Below are 15,944 nucleotides of genomic sequence, written 5' to 3'. Positions count from 1 at the left end.
CCAGGAATAGCAATGAAAAACCTCACAGTAAACCAATGAAACATATTACAAAGTGAATGATTTCCCCAGAAATCGCGCGATGCGGCAGCTCTGACATGAACACCCTAGTTCTCTTTGGAAGCACGGTGGAGAGATAGAGAAGTAAACTGGTACAAGTGATCCCAGCATTGAAGAGCATCCTTGCTGATGGGAAATAGGCCAAGAATAGATGTAAATGCCCCCAACAGGACATGCTCCCAACAGAGCCATGGAGCTTCACAGGATCAAGCAGAGGTGGTTGAGGAAGACCAGCCTGATCAATAAAGTTGAAAACAAGGCAGATTTTCTCCCCCTTTCAAACTGTAAATATTAGATATAATGGATAAAATATATATTCCTATGAGACTGAATGAAAGAAGATACTATGCTAGATGATATTCCAAAAATGTTACTTTTTCCCGTGCAAATCACCCACACAGAGCAGTACCTGCTCATCACTGCTATGAAAAATATCTCTGGGAGTTTCTCTAGGGAGGAAAAAAAAAAAAAAAAACTAAACACAAAAACACAAAAAAATTAAAGGCAGCAGTAGATGTAGAAAATAAGGATTGACTCACATGTGAAGAAGAAACAAGAGTCCTGAAGAGAAATGAGAAGCAGAAGCCATCAGATGCCCGAGCCGCACAGGGGTGAGCAGGGGCCGAACACTCGGCCGTGTGACAAGAGACAGCAGTGTTTCAGGAAGTGGCACGGAACATACCTGAAGGAGCCACAGCCTGCATCATTCCTTCAGCCAAACTCTGCGGAGCAAACCACTGAGCTGCCAGTTTGCACACTGCATGCAGGTGGCGACCTGTGCTCTGCACACATGGTAACATATCCCAGGCTGCTAGTCTCTAATAGGCCAAGATTTAGTGAAAGGACAATCCAAAAGTATAATTTTCCATTCTCAGTTACTTGAGCAGCTTGAAGGAAAGACTATTATACTACTGATGTAACGAACAAATATATTTGATGACAACACTGATGACATACTACAGCATATGGAATGTCCCTGTGTCATAAACAGTGGCAGTTAGTTATGATACTTTATTATAAGAAATTAAAATTCACCATACTCACACTGTTCTTCAGTACCAATTTTAGTTCTTCAGTATTCCTGTTAAACAACAGTGCACAGAGCTGAACGTGATACTCCACATGGGGTCTGACCTGTACTGATTTCTCCTAGTGAGTGGCTAAAAAGTTTAAAACCTTACCTAGACAGGAGCACTACCAAGAAAATATAAATGAAATGATTTGGGGGAAGTTTTGGGTTTTCTTAAAGATTTATTTGAGAGAGAAAGAAAGAGTGCACGCACGAGCACATCACAGGTATGAGCAAGGGACCGGGCAGGAGAGGAGAGAATCTCTAGCAGACTCCTTACTGAGCACGGAGCCCAAGAACCACGAGGCGCTTGATCTCATGACCCTGATATCATGACCTGAGCTGAAATCAAGAGTCAGTCAACTGATTGAGCCACCCAGGTGCCCCTGATTTGGGGAAGTTTTAAAAATAAAATATTAGTTTCCCTTCTTACTGAGTACTAGTTAAAGACATTTTTCTCCTAAAGCATAAGGGAGGCAATTCAGAGTGATAAACCCAGATTCCACGAAAAGAAATTAGCCTCTAAATCCTGTTTTTTAATTTCAAGAACGGAATTCTCTATCCTGATAAGAACCAAATTCTCTATCTTTAGGCCATTTTAAAGTTTATTAGATCACTTAAATATATACCCTCTAAATTAATTTCATGTAATTCATTACAACTCTGAGCTAGGTATTGTTTTTGTTTTTCCTGAAAGATGAGGAAATTGAGGGTTAAATGAAAGTCCAGTACTTCCTTTGCCCAGTGAACAACGTCTTTCCTACCTCTAGGCCAGTAGGGAAGACACCTCTTTCCTCCACTGGGAACATTCCTCCCTGACAACCTCCTTTTGCCTGCCTAGCTATTATTTATCCTTTCACAGTTCCTACTCAAATAGCACTTCCTCCATAAGCTGTGCCTAGCTTTCATTTTTTCAATCAATATTTGAGTCCATCTAGCAATAAAGGTCTCCGCAAGGTGCTGGGGTGAACAAAGCAGACACAGTCCTTGCACTTAAAAGGCTTAGCATCCGGCTGGAGAGACGTAAGTAACTACACTGTTGACCAATTAATTACAAGTGCAGGAAGTACTACAAAATAGAAGCACAAAACCATCTGAGTGTGAGTTAGAGCTTGACTTTTGTGTGCTCATGGCTCTTCCTCATCACAGCATCTGTCACACTTTATTATGATTAGCTGTTTGTCTTTATTCCCCACTAGGAGTAGAAGGTATAGGCATTAACTAAACTGTACTGTCATAGCTTATAACTTCTGTTTAATAAAAATACTTAATACTCATGTATGGAATGAGTGATTAAACGATCAAATGGACTTGCCCAAAACATTAAATTAATGAGCCAGAATAAGACTTGAACTTAGGACTCCAATTTCCATACTTTTGCCTTTATATAGCATTACTAAGAAATGGTAATGATTCGAAGAAAAGTTAATGCTAGCCTACACAACTACAAATAAAAAATAATGAACTTATACATATTATTTATAAACTATGCCTACCTGTAACATGAAAACCTATGTATACACAGGTATCATAGAGTGTATCTCTGATACTAACATAAATATACTAATTAGTGACCCCATAAGCTTTATTTATTCTGATTACTAGTTAGGCATTTGTAATGAAGTATGTTAAACTAACATATAAACTTATAGATTTAACTGACAAATTAAAAATGAGCTCATGCCTAAATAAGTGGTAACAATATCAGTTATAAATAATACATACAACAAACACAAATAATATACAAATTTGGGGTTATTATTTTAAAATGCAAAGTTTATGCTCCAAAGAATGATCCTATAACAAACTCCTGCATATGATAAAATCACTACTCTTTCACTCTGTACGTACACACTCACAGCATGGTCAGCCTGCCATCCTAACAGCTAAAGACATTAAAATATTTTCTTTTGAATATTGAATTTTCCCTTGAATTTATAGAAATTGCAAATACAACCCCCAAACTGCTAGCACCTCCTTTTCACTTTCTTCCAAAATAATCATTTTAAAGCTAGTCTTATGAAAGGGAGTTAGCACCATCTAGTGAAAGAAGCTAGCAGAAAAATAAATTCCATTAGGAGAATGCTACTTGAACCAAAAGAAAATTGCTTATGTAGCAGTATAAAAGACCCATTTCAGAAAACATACAAAACTGTAGCAGTAATACCCCCTCCTGATTATGCTTTAATTTATATTGGACTCTAACAGATGTTACCTATTAACATTACATTTGTCCTAAAAACCTAACACTTATAGTTCATCAAAAAACTGTCAGAAAGGTTCTAATTATGGAATGCTTAAAATGAAGAAAATTTGCTTTGTTGGAGGCACCACTAAATAAGTCCAACCCGTGAACTTGTAGCCGGATGTAATGGGCCTTGTCTTAGTCCTTAGAAACGACAGACCTTGGAAAGTCATTACACATTTTGTACAGGGAAGATCAGTTTGGTGGCCGCATACAGGCCAGATTCACATGAAAGTCTGTTGAGAAAGACTAACGAGTTGGGGGTTGATGGATGTAATCTAGACAGGAGATAGCAAGGCCTGGACTAAAACGAGGAACAAGAGTCCACGGGGTTTAGGGATCACTGCAACAGGCGGGACGACTGTGAACTACAGCAGCAGTTCTTAAAATCTGGGCACTGTATCTGGTTCTAGTATTATCTTAAACTGTATTAAAATAGTTATTCACTTTTGTTTAGTCTTATTTTCTCTATTAGAGGGTAAGCTCCTTGAGAACAGAAATTCCTTTAGTATAGATGTTAAATAAATAATATTTAATAGGATATGCGCATGGGGGTCACTTAATTTAATTATATAACTTGTGGAGATAACAAAAAATACAGTGGAATTTTCTTAAAACTATTTTTAAAAGATTCCTCTCGAAAACTGAAGAGAAATTTTATGTTAATTATGTACATTACAACTCTCAAATGCATGATCACTGCATCATGATGACGATTTTTACCTGGGGGGTGAAAAAGCAGTTTGAAATGAGTTGATGATCCCTTTCTACTGCACTTTTGGATAAAAAGGTCAAGTCATCTATTATCATTTTTTCCTCTCAACTTCTTTTTTCAAAGAATATAGCATGATTTATTTTTAAATGTTCAAAAGCAGGAAAACTATTAATTTTTTTCAGATACTACATGAAGGTAAAAGTTTCATGTTTTACCTTCAAAACAGAACATGTATATAAGTTAAAAACCTAGCTTTCAAACCTGGTTAACCTAGGCACTTAATAACACAAAATCAGGGCAATAGTTACCTGTGGGGGAAAAACAATGAGAAACAAGGGACTCTAAGTTCTCTGTTAATATTCTAACAGAGAATATTTTACTATACTAATGTTGATGTGTAGTTGATGTATTATAAGTGAATTTTAGAACCTTTCTGACAGTTTTTTGATGAATTATAATAATAAGTGTTAGGTTTTTAGAACAAATGTAATGTTAATAGGTAACATCTGTGAGAGTCCAATATTCTTAAGAAAAAGGGAAGATTCTTTAAATGATACAGATATGTTTAAATGTACATTTTAGATGCATAACATTACATTAAACAAGAAGCATTTTTTCCCCTCTCAATTTCAAAATTCAATTATACTGCCTATCCCAAAAAGGGGCCAAGATGACTAATTAAAGACTAAGGCTTATACTGAAGATAAATGCAAACCAATAAAAATATAAAAGCATATAGCTATAAAAATTCACTTATAATACATCAACTACACATCAACACTAGTATAGTAAAATAAAAATAAATTTTATATAAGCTAAATTCCACCCTAAAATTCTAAAATACTCTAACCAAAATTTTTATTTTCCTACGTCCTTTACTTCTGATATCTAACAGTATTTTGCCTTTAGAAGGTATCATATAAATCTAAATTTTGAATTCCGAATCCAGAAAACTCCAATAAGGATGAATACTTAGACCAGAAAACTGCTATTCGCAACGAGTAGGCACATACCTGAATTTAGGAAGAACTGGGGAGAGTCTCCATGAATGCCCACTGTGCCTGGTCCCAAGGAGTCGGAAAGGGTATTTACAAAGGCAAATACTCCACTCATGATTCCAAAGCCCAAGCCAGAAACTACAGAGGAAGAAAGAAGTTAGACCCGTTTCAAGCTATGATTTCTCTTCAAATCAAGTTTCCAAGGACTAGACAACACTATTTTGAAGGGGAAATAGTATACACGGTGTTGGAGAAGCAATGAAAGGCTGGCTCAGGAAAGATGAGTGCTTGGCTAAATGATAAACAGAGAAGGGTGTAAAAGGAAGGGAAATGAACAGTGGAATGTAGCAGAGAAATGAAAAAAGAAAAAGATCTAGAAAGGCACGGAAACAATAGACGAGACAGAGGACATAAAACTGGAACTGAGCTTGAGGGATGACTGCCTGGAGTAGAAAGGGTGACTCAACTTAGGGATCTCGATCCTCCCCCCAACCCCCTGCCCCCGCATGCACGTGAGCCTCTCTCTCTCTCTCTCTCTCTCAAATAGGTAAATCTTTTTTTCTAAAAGAAGCAAAAAAACCTGCAAAGATATTTTTTAAAAAATGGCTTTTATGTCAAGTCTGGCTTTTTCTCTTAACGACAGCATGCAGCTCCAACTTACCGTAGGCCAGTAATCGCATAGAAGGTGCCGTCTCATCCGGGTTTATACTCTTCAAACCCTCACTGGCTTTTCTAAAACAAAGCACACAATTTTTTAAAAGAAAAAGCTGTACATCAGGAAAACACACAGGTATTTCAAAGTCTAGACACTTACTGAGGCTCCTGATCAGGTTACACCTTAAATCTAAAATCCATTTAAACACTCGTGACTCTAGAGAACAAAGGGGGGCTCCTCCGGGAGGGCGGGGTGGGCTAAATAGGTGATGGGGATGAAGGAGGACACTGGTTTTAATGAGCACCGGTGACGTATGGAAGTGTTGAAACACTGTATTGTAGAAATGAAACCAATATTACCCTGCATGGTAACTGGAATAAAAGTAAAACCTAAAAATAGTAAACAAAATAAAATGAAATCTATTTAAACAAAACCCAGCAAATTTTCAATTAACTAAAATCAACCAGAATTTCCAACCAACTTTACCTTTCATCTGACTTTTCACATAAAAAAGAAAAAATAAGAAGAATATAAGTAAACAAGCCATCAGGGATTGAATTAGTAAGAAAAAAAGCAATGGCTCTGACTACTTTCTGAGCTCAGTAAATATTTATTTAATTCAATATCCTATGGCCTCTAACACTCTGAATTTTTCCCTCTTCCCAAAGTACTAGATCTTCAATGCCAGTTTGTTGATACTTTGTAATATCTCCTGCCTGGGTTATAGCTATTTTCCCACCCTTCCTTTTACCTTCCACTTCGTAGAACCTAAGTTATACTCATCCTCCAAAGTCTCATTTAGTCAGCAGTTTCCCAAAGAATTCACCTCTACCAATGATTGGTAATCACTAATCTCTCCTTACTCTTAAATCCTAGAATGCCCATGGTCTGAGCTCTCATATGGATGCTTAATCATATGATCCTCAGATGATAAAATATTCTACATATTTGTTTCATATCCCAATCAGGCATCAGGGGAGAATTAACCACAGAAGAATAAAATGCTACCCTCAAAAAAGGAGATAAATGAATACCTAAATGAAACATTAGAATACTGATCGATAAAAAATGATCTTCAGATCATTTATGATCTGTGCTTCTGTTGGGAACAATTCACAAACTTATCATGAGTCCCTGCTCCCATGCAGATGTGTTAGGTAGGAATGCAAGGTGTGGCTGTCAGTTCTATTACTGTCACTATTACTAACATTTGTTGGCTAGAAACTCTGCAACAACGACCCTGACTCAAAGGATATTTACATTATATTTGTGAGAAGGTATATTTGTTGAAGCAATAAAGAAACCAAACATTTTCGACTGATTTTTCCCCAAGTACTGAAACAAAATGAGTTAGGTTAACTCTAAGAGTAGAAAATTAAATTAACCAGAACATATTTATATTCTGAGCATTGTGTTAAATTTCAAGGTATGCATATTCAATATAGCTGGCCTATTCATTACATAATATAAATATCATTGATTACTTTAAATTAAGGCAATGCAGAATTCAACCAAAATAGTAATAAGCACAATGAAAAGGGCCTTTTGCTTTTCTAAACCCAAAAGAAACAATATGCCATTTCAGGGCTCTCCATTTAGAAGCATTATTTGGTAGCAAGGACATTAATCAAAACTTCAGTGGCTATATCATCTTTTTCTGGAGCACTAACCAACTAAAATATCCAATTTTCCTAAATAAAATAACCTGTCACAGGAATGTTGTTAAAGGCTAATTAAAGCTGAGAGACATATATGATAGCAATAATCTCTATCAACAAGTGGACATAATGGTACAACAGAATCAAATTTTGGAGGATTTGTTTTATATCAATCGCTCAATGAGTAAAAGATTTTTGCTATCTGATATAGCAAGGTATTGCTATCACAAATGTATTAAATATATAAATTCAAAAGTTTAATAAACTTCCTCATTCTAAGTTGCAAGTTTGTTGGCATTAACGGTTCTCAATGCTAACATTAGGAAATGAAAAAGGAGAAAACACCATTAGTTCTGATGTTCCTAATGGATAGAACACATGATCAATGATGTGAGGGACAATGTTTTTAATTTGACCGTTTTACTGAAGTGGAAATTCTGTGTTTACATTTATTACTATTTCCAAGAACAAAAAAGAAAAAGTCCAATTTTTAAAATATAAAGTTTGTGGGGTACTTGGGTGGCTCAGTTGGTTAAGCATCTGCCTTTGGCTTAGGTTGTGCTCTCAGGGTCCCGGGATGGAGCCCCGCCTTGGGCTCCCTGCTCAGGGGGGATCTGTTTCTGCTTCTCCCTCCCCCTCAGCCCCTCCCACCCCTGCTCATGCTCTCTCTCCCTCTAATAAATAAAATCTTAAAAAAAAAAAAGAAATTGTAGTAATGATTATCTTATTTTTTCTATAAATGGAAGATGTTCTAGAATTAGGAAATATTTATGGTATCGGCATTATAAGACAAAATTGAATTAAATTACAAAAGCTACAAGTCAAAAAATGTTTAATGTATGTTTTAGGCAATGTATGCAACCATAATTTGGATTTTTAAAGAAATTATTATAGGAAGGACTATCACTTGTGGCCACATGCCAGTTCCTCACAGTACAGCTCTTTGCTAGGCTGAAAGTTACAATTCATTTATTCATTCTTCAAGATGAAGTACTTGTTCCCGAGGGCTGACCCATGAAATAAATATATATTAGACTGCAGTGATATATATTTTGATTCAATTTCATATATGTAAAAAACTGGTACAAACCTTCCACGTTTTAATCTTGGCACCAAATTCAGATAGCAAAAATGTGATTGAGTACTTTAAAGTTGAAATCCTACTTTGGAAGTGGAGATAGTTAAAATATTAATTGAACCCAAGTTCCTATATTTGAATGTAGTACTGCATATGAGCGCAAGTTAAATGCATTTATATGTTAGTCATGGATAATGTATCATAATTCTCAAACTTGTTTTAACATATAACTACATGACAGCAAATATATCTAAAATTTGCTAGAAAAATATTGTACAATAATACAAAGGCTTGGTGAAGATGCATTTTGCAATGGCAAGTAAAGGTACCTGTTAATACAGGCTTGTCCTATCATCTGCTTGCTAATTTCCAAAGGCCCTTTCAGAGGAATAATCATGGTTTCCCTAGAGGGCCAAAGAGGCTTCTCTGAACTTGGTGTCACGAGAGCCTTGACTGACCTGTAATTCCTTTCCCGTATGTCCCCACTCCCTCATTGCCCTCATTAAAAATGGCAACCTATGTTCAGCTTGTACTTCTTTAGAACTGTAGGACAGTGCCAATAAAAGGTTGCATTCCAGGCAGAATCCATGAAGAAACAGGTGGTAAAGAACAGCAGATTCAGTCACTGAAGGTAAGTTGGATTTTAGTAATATCCTGAGGGATTATTAAACCCATGTCCTGAAACTGTGAAAATCTATTCCAAATTAGGTCTGCTTCAAAGGTAGGACCAACAAACGTGAAAATGCAAAACCAACATGAGCCAATGATATTGCTGACAGGAAAAAAACAGTGCAACCTGAGACCGAGTTAAGAGTAGAGTGCCCAAGCAAGGGTAGGAAAGGCCACTGCTCTCTGTGTTACTTCGACCACAGCAGGGTACTGTGCTGGGTCCTAAGCACAGGTAAACTCCAGGCACTAACAAAAAGGGATGTCTACTGACGTAAAAGAGATGATAAAAGGTTTAGAAGCCACATCTGTGTCTTCTGAGGGCCAGGTGAAGAAATGAGGTATGTGTAGCCTTGAAAGAGACAAGATGACAACCATGTAAGAAATTTCATTTGGCTATGTGGGGCAGAGGTCAGAAAGAGGGACATTTTGATTACCTGAATATATTCTACAGTTAAAATTAAATTTTGGAGTGAAAGTAACTGTTGCATACCAGAAACATTCAACCACAGCTGAATAGATGGTCCATCTGTTAAGGACTGTATTCTTGTGGACACTTAAATGTAATTGTTCGTATTTGGTTGTTGCTCTTTAATATTTCCAGAAACTAATGGAGATCTCATTTTTAAACCTTTTCTAAGACTTTTGCTTCTAAGCAATGGCTTCCTGGTTTGCTATTTGTAATTAAAATTGCTTCATTATGAAATTTCAATATCTGTTATTAAAAGCAACAAGTTAAGGGGGCACCTGGGTGGCTCAGCTGGTTGATTGCTCAACTCTTGGTTTTGGCTCAGGTCATGATCTCAGGGTCATGAGATCTCCACTCAGTGTGGAGTCTGCTTGAGATTCTCCCTCTCCCTCCACCACCCACCTCTCTAAAATAAATGAATAAATAAATAAAAGAAAAAAGAAACAAGTAGGGCCACCTGGTGGCTCAGTCAGTTAAGCCTCTGACTCTTTGATTTCAGCTCAGGTAGTAATCTCAGGGTTGTAAGATGGAGCCCCTCATCAAGCTCCACATTGAGCATGGACCTGCTTAAGATTCTCTCTCTCCCTCTGCCCCTCCCCACCCCCCACACTTTCTGTAAATAAATAAATATATAAAATCTTTAAATGCAACAAGTAAAAAATATAAAAGGCCTGGCAAGAACAAATTATCAGAAGCCTATTACAAGAGATGCTGTTGAGGTTGTCTTGATTACATACATGAAATTTGTGGAATGCCTTAATTATCTCACTTGCAGAAATAAAAAGAGCACACTGATCACTTCATTAAGCCTTACTACATAATCAAAGCCAACCTCATGACTGCCTGAAAGAAAGTATGGTTCCAAGTTCAAGCTGTATTTCAAATCAGTGGTTTCATGTGAGGTCCTCATGGATCCTACAGATGACCTACTTCCTGGACTAAAAAGGGAACTCATAACCATGGCTTTTTAAATATATCTTTCTATTATAGGTATGAAATCACATGAAATATCACAAAATAAACCCGTTTTCCCCTAATACAGTCAAAATAATGGTAGGCATAATCTCTATAAGAATCATTTATTTTCAGTGGTGGCAAAGAGAAGCACACATTAATTCTAAGCTGGAACAGCTTTTCTTGTTGTTTCAATGACTATTTCTCTAGCTTATTTTCCTCCAGGGCACTTATTATCTTCTAGCATACAGTGTATTTTATTGTTCATTCAGTGTTGTCTCTTTCCACTATAACCTCCATGAAGACAGAGACTTGTCTACTAATCATGTATCCCCAGTGCCTAGAACAGTGCCTGACACTAAGTAAATTCTCAAGAAATATTTTTTGAATGAGTGAAGGAAGAAATGTCCACAAGTTATATTTGCAGGGCACGTGGGTGGTTCAGTCGGTTGAGCGTCTGACTCTTGATTTCGGCTCAATCAAGCCCCAAGTTGAGTGGACTCCACCCTCGGCAGGGAGTCTGTCTGAGATTCTCCCTCCCCCCCCCCGTGTCTCCCCCTCCCGCCACGGGCACACACTCTCTAAAGTAAATAAATATTTTTTTAAAATACTCAATATTTTCAGGCTGGAAATGTACGATCCCTTGACTTTCAACTCTGTAGGATGGCACAGACCCTCAATATCACACTATATTAATGTTTCAAACTACTAAATCATAATTCAAATATAAACGGAAAAAAGGTAAAGCAAATATTTAACTTACTTTAAAAGTTTATAGTACACAAACCGAAACATTTCTTGGATAAGGACTGAGACTAATGCTCCCAAGATCAGCAGATATTTCTGTATTGGTCCATCTTTGTTGTCAGTAATGGTTCTTGCCATGAACCAAAAAAGGGAGGAAAACAGCAGAGACACCAACCAGAAAAAAGCTCTGAAAATTAGAGGGGGGAAAAAGGTATAAGTGAACAGGATTAATAACGATTTAAAAGTGAAAAAACCCTACTTGAGAAGGAAAAGATTTCCTGACTCTTTAATAAGAGGGGAAAGAAACTCCTCATAAAGTGATGTCCTGGATCAACTGTTCTTTTTTTTTTTAATGATTTTTTATTATATTATATTAGTCACCATACATGGATCAACTGTTCTTAATCAATGGTTCATTTTCCCTGGTGAGATGAACATGCGTCCAAGAGGAATGTGAGATTTTCTCCTAACAATCATTTTTTTTCAATGGCCCTGTTTCTGAGGTACACCTGCAGACTATCGGCCAAGGACTATCTAGCTAGAAACCTGGTTGTTTGCTACTCTTCCTAATTAATGCTTTGCCCATCGATATGCAAATATAAGTGTCTTTCCCCCCCAAAAAAAAGTCTACATCTCTATTAACAGAGTGATTGGTATAAAATTCAGAGGTTGAAAAACCTGTTGAAATCTAAGTCAGCTTTCCAGGCCTGTCTTGTACAACATACCTGTAGATTTTAATTATAACAAGCTTTACAAACATTTCGCCCAAATCTCTATTGTTTTTAAAATGACACATCTGATGGGACACTTTCAACACAGTTTTGAGAGGTGAAGCAGCTCAGAAAAGGTGGTTCTCACTGGCCTACCGTGGCTGTTTCTCCTGGTACTAAGTAAGACTCAAAGGTGGACGGGGACGTAGGGAGCCCCGGAAGAGCTGCCAGACAGGTGAACACCGGGATTAGGACCACATTCGCCACCAGAGTTCAGTATTTACCAAGCTCCTGCAAATAGACGCACTGACAGGTGCTTCGGTGTTTTCACGGGTTTCCACCCTTTGGCTGTACACCTGAATCACCTGGGGAGCTTAAAAAAAAAAAAAAAAATCCGTGGCCCGATTCCCACCCCCTAGACATTACGATTTGGCTGATCTGGGGTAGGGGGTGGGCATGGGTATGTTTGAAAACACCCAAGCTCCGGGGGCTAATGTGCTCTTAATCCCTTTGGGATTGATTACAGATGTCTGTGAGAATCTGAGGGAAACTAGACACCCCCCTCCAATAAAATAAAAGATGAATATTTGAACCTACCCACAATTTTTTCATACAATTTTAATGGCTTACAACTCACTAGAGCCCACCCACGGACCCTCGGCAAAACCTCACGAGCCGTGCATCAGGGTTTTCCGAGATCCACAGCGCGAGCTCCTTCCCCAAAGCCCGCCCTGTGGGGTCCCGGGGCTCCTCCTGTTTTCCCGCCGACCCTCGGAGGCCGAGGAGTACCAGGGGAGCGGGATCTCGGCTCTCCCCCTCCCAACCCTTCCCCCCTCCAAAGCCCAACAAGGTCGACCCGTTCCGCGGGGACGCCGGGGGTCGCGGGTATCTCCGGCGGGGGAGGAGAGCCCCCGGCCCGGGTTTCCCGGAGCAACCGCCTCACCCGATGATGAGGAAGATGACGCGCAACGGCTCGGTGGCGATGGTGAAGATGTAGAGGGCCAGCGCAGGCCCGAAGGCAATGAAGGCGCAGCCGAAGAACACGGCCGCCGTCATGGCGACCGCGGAAGCCGGCCCGGAGGCCCGGCGGGGACGCGAGGTGCGCCGGGCGCTGACGGAGCTGAGCTCGGCGCGGGGGCGCGAGCAGGGAGCGACGGAGGGGGTTGGAGGAGACGCGGAGGGGGCGGGGCGCGTCGGGGGAGGTGGGGTGAAGGGGGGCTGGAGTGGGCGGAGCGGAGCGCCGCGGAGGGGGCAGGAGGAGGGGCGGAGGGGGCAGGAGGAGGGGCGGAGGGAGCAGGAGGAGGGGCGGAGGGAGCAGGAGGAGGGGCGGAGGGAACTGGAGGAGGGGCAGAGGGAGCTGGAGGGGCGTAGGAGGCTGGCAGCTGGGCCCGAGAGGCTGGGGCGGGCGGGGCTGAGGGGGGGGTTGGGGCGCAGCGGAAGGGGTTGGAAGCTGGGCGGAGCGGGGCGGAGGAGGCTGGAAGCTGGGCGGTGCGCCTCGGCGGGGTTGGGGCGGGGCGGAGGCGGGTGTAGAGGTTGAGGCTGGAAGGCGGGGCGGGGGCGGGCTTCAGCGCCAGGCTTTCCGCCCCACTTGGCGTCCGGGACCGCCTGACGCAGAGGTCGTGTTCGCTGGGGACCTCAGCTGAGGGCCTCGACCCCGCCCCTACCAACACCCCTCACTGGTACACATTGATCAGGCCGTCGGTGCGGGGGGAGGGGGGTGACTCGGGGGAGAGGAGGTTCCTCAGCCCGCTTTGGAGCCAGACCGGGAAGATTCCAGATCGACTGGAAAGGGAGCTCTGGACGGAAGCAGGATTCCAGTTGTAAATAAAGTCTTTTCTAAGTTTTTTTTCTAAATAAATTTGTCTTTCCAAAGGCACATTTTGTCATTTGCACAGTTATGGGAACTTCGTGCTGTCATATATAATACCCATGTAGCGGTACCGCAGGTGGTAACTCTTACTAGAAGTATGAAATAGTAATGAAGGAAGCTGTCCTTCTCAGGGTTGTTTTTGTGTGTGTGTCTTGTTCCCACACTCCCAAGTCTTCTGAAAAGTTGTGGGTTTTTTTAGAGAGGGGAAGAGGGAGAGAGAGAATCTTAAGCAGTCTCCACGCCCAGCGAGGAGCCCCATCTTGGAACCCTGAGATCCTGACATGGGATGAAATCAAGAGTCAGATGCTTAACCCCTGGGCCACCCCCGCGCCCCCAGAAAGGTTGTTTTGAAAGCATTCTCCTACCACCCACAACAGTAAAATCTCTCTGCTCTCTTTTCACTTGCTCTTTTGTGTCGCCAATTAAAATGTAAACTTTTGGAGGGTAGAGGCTTTGTTCTGTTTTGTTTCCCTGTTTCCACAGCACCTAAAAGGTGCTCACTAAATATCTATTCAGTGAATGAAATAATTTAAAAAATGGAACTTATAAACATTTGCTATTTTATAGTAATTCAACAATTTCTGAGAGGTTTAAAAATTAAAATCAGAAGGTTACCCCCATCATTCACATCTAAGATTTTTCTCCATGTTTTATGGGAATTATGATGATAATGATACCTCAAGGGTTATTTTGAGGATTGTACCTGCCCGTAAGTGCTATGTAAGTGTTAGCCATTCCTACTCATTCTTTAATGTCTAGCATGAATAAAGCTCTTGGAAACAACACTGAAAAGACAAGTAATAGTAGACAAATTTGGGACCTGACTGGAGACAGTTTGCCTCTCACCGCTGAAAATGGGCCTTCAAATAATACAAGTATCTAACTCTTATGGTAAAATGTCACCTTTGCCCACTGAAAACAGACATATGTATTTTCCATTTACTCCACGAAACACTTCTTCATTTTGAAGTGTCTTATATAGCACCTATTGAAACTCAGGTTGAGACAACAGTGCGAAATGATAGTTACTCACCATCACATAGATTCTTTTGGTTCTGTCCTGAATCAAAGTTATCAAATGCAGCAGAAGCATAATGTACGCAGGTCCTTAGTATAAATTAAGATTTTTATACAACAAATGGCCATCTACATTTTTCCTGCACATTTTATAATACTTTATCGGTCGCCTGGGTGGCTCCTAGTAGGTTAAGTGTCTGCCTTCAGCTCAGGTCATGATCTTGAGTCCAGCATTGAGCCCCCTGTTCAGCTGGGAGTCTGTTTCTCCCTCTGCCTCTGCCCCTCCTCTGCTCGTGCACGTGCACGCAAACAAGCGTGCTCTCTCTCACTCTCAAATAAATAAAATCTTAAAAAAAAAAACTTTATTGTTGTTCAATATTTTTAATAGAGCCATGCTTTACTATTTGAGTTCAGGGTAGAAAAAAGTTGTTTCTCCTGACAAACGCACATGCTCGGCCCTGAGTGCTAACTCATTATATTCAGGCTTTATCTTGACTCCCAAGAAGCTTGGAGCTCAATTTATCTTCTGAGTTTTTGTTATTATAATTACTGCCAGGACTTCAGAAAATGACTTATTCTTTAATCCCTGCTTTAATGACTTGATTACGTCAACTGTAACTAGATCCATGTGTCTTGGTTAAAGCTGCCTCAAATATTTTGGAAGTAGGCAACTCCACATGCAGAACTATAAGGTGAGGGAATTTGTATTCATAGTATCATGAGTATATTTCAGTTCAATCTCAGTCCTCAAATCTAGTTTATCAAAAATGGGAAGGTAATGCAAAATGTAATGAGTTTGTCCCCCCTGTCAGTAAAGCCATCTTTAACTGATGTCTTTTGGAATAGAAAAGAAGAAAGCAACTAGACCAAATTGATAAAGTCACCAGTAAAATAATCATCTTCAGCATTCATGGTTATTTACTAGAAAAACTAATTTCAAGCTTTCTCCAAATAATAGTACCTTACATTTATATAATGCATTGCTGTTTAAAAAGCACTTTTATACTGACTTTAACAATGCTGTTTATAAGAGGAG

General features: G+C 39.9%; 1 protein-coding gene across 5 annotated transcripts in view; it reads right to left on the bottom strand.

Moving 5' to 3' along the window:
- Positions 1–13,184, bottom strand: part of APH1B (aph-1 homolog B, gamma-secretase subunit) — a 52,883-nt gene extending 39,699 nt beyond the window's left edge. For 4 of the 5 annotated variants that reach the window (XM_026478241.4, XM_026478243.4, XM_026478244.4 and 1 more), the window contains exons 1-4: positions 12,965–13,167; positions 11,328–11,498; positions 5,746–5,816; positions 5,100–5,222 (exon numbers count right to left, since the gene is read on the bottom strand). In XM_026478241.4, the coding sequence (XP_026334026.1) occupies positions 5,100–5,222; positions 5,746–5,816; positions 11,328–11,498; positions 12,965–13,077 (478 nt within the window). In that variant the 5' untranslated portion in view covers positions 13,078–13,167. Of the gene's footprint in view, positions 1–5,099; positions 5,223–5,745; positions 5,817–11,327; positions 11,499–12,964 lie in introns of all 5 variants that reach the window. The other variant, XM_026478240.4, reaches the window with a different exon arrangement.
- Between the last annotated feature and the right edge of the window lie 2,760 nt (positions 13,185–15,944).

This window comes from Ursus arctos, unplaced genomic scaffold (assembly GCF_023065955.2).
Source record: "Ursus arctos isolate Adak ecotype North America unplaced genomic scaffold, UrsArc2.0 scaffold_28, whole genome shotgun sequence".
Classification (NCBI taxonomy): domain Eukaryota; kingdom Metazoa; phylum Chordata; class Mammalia; order Carnivora; family Ursidae; genus Ursus; species Ursus arctos.
This window is presented reverse-complemented; position numbering and strand designations above follow the sequence as displayed.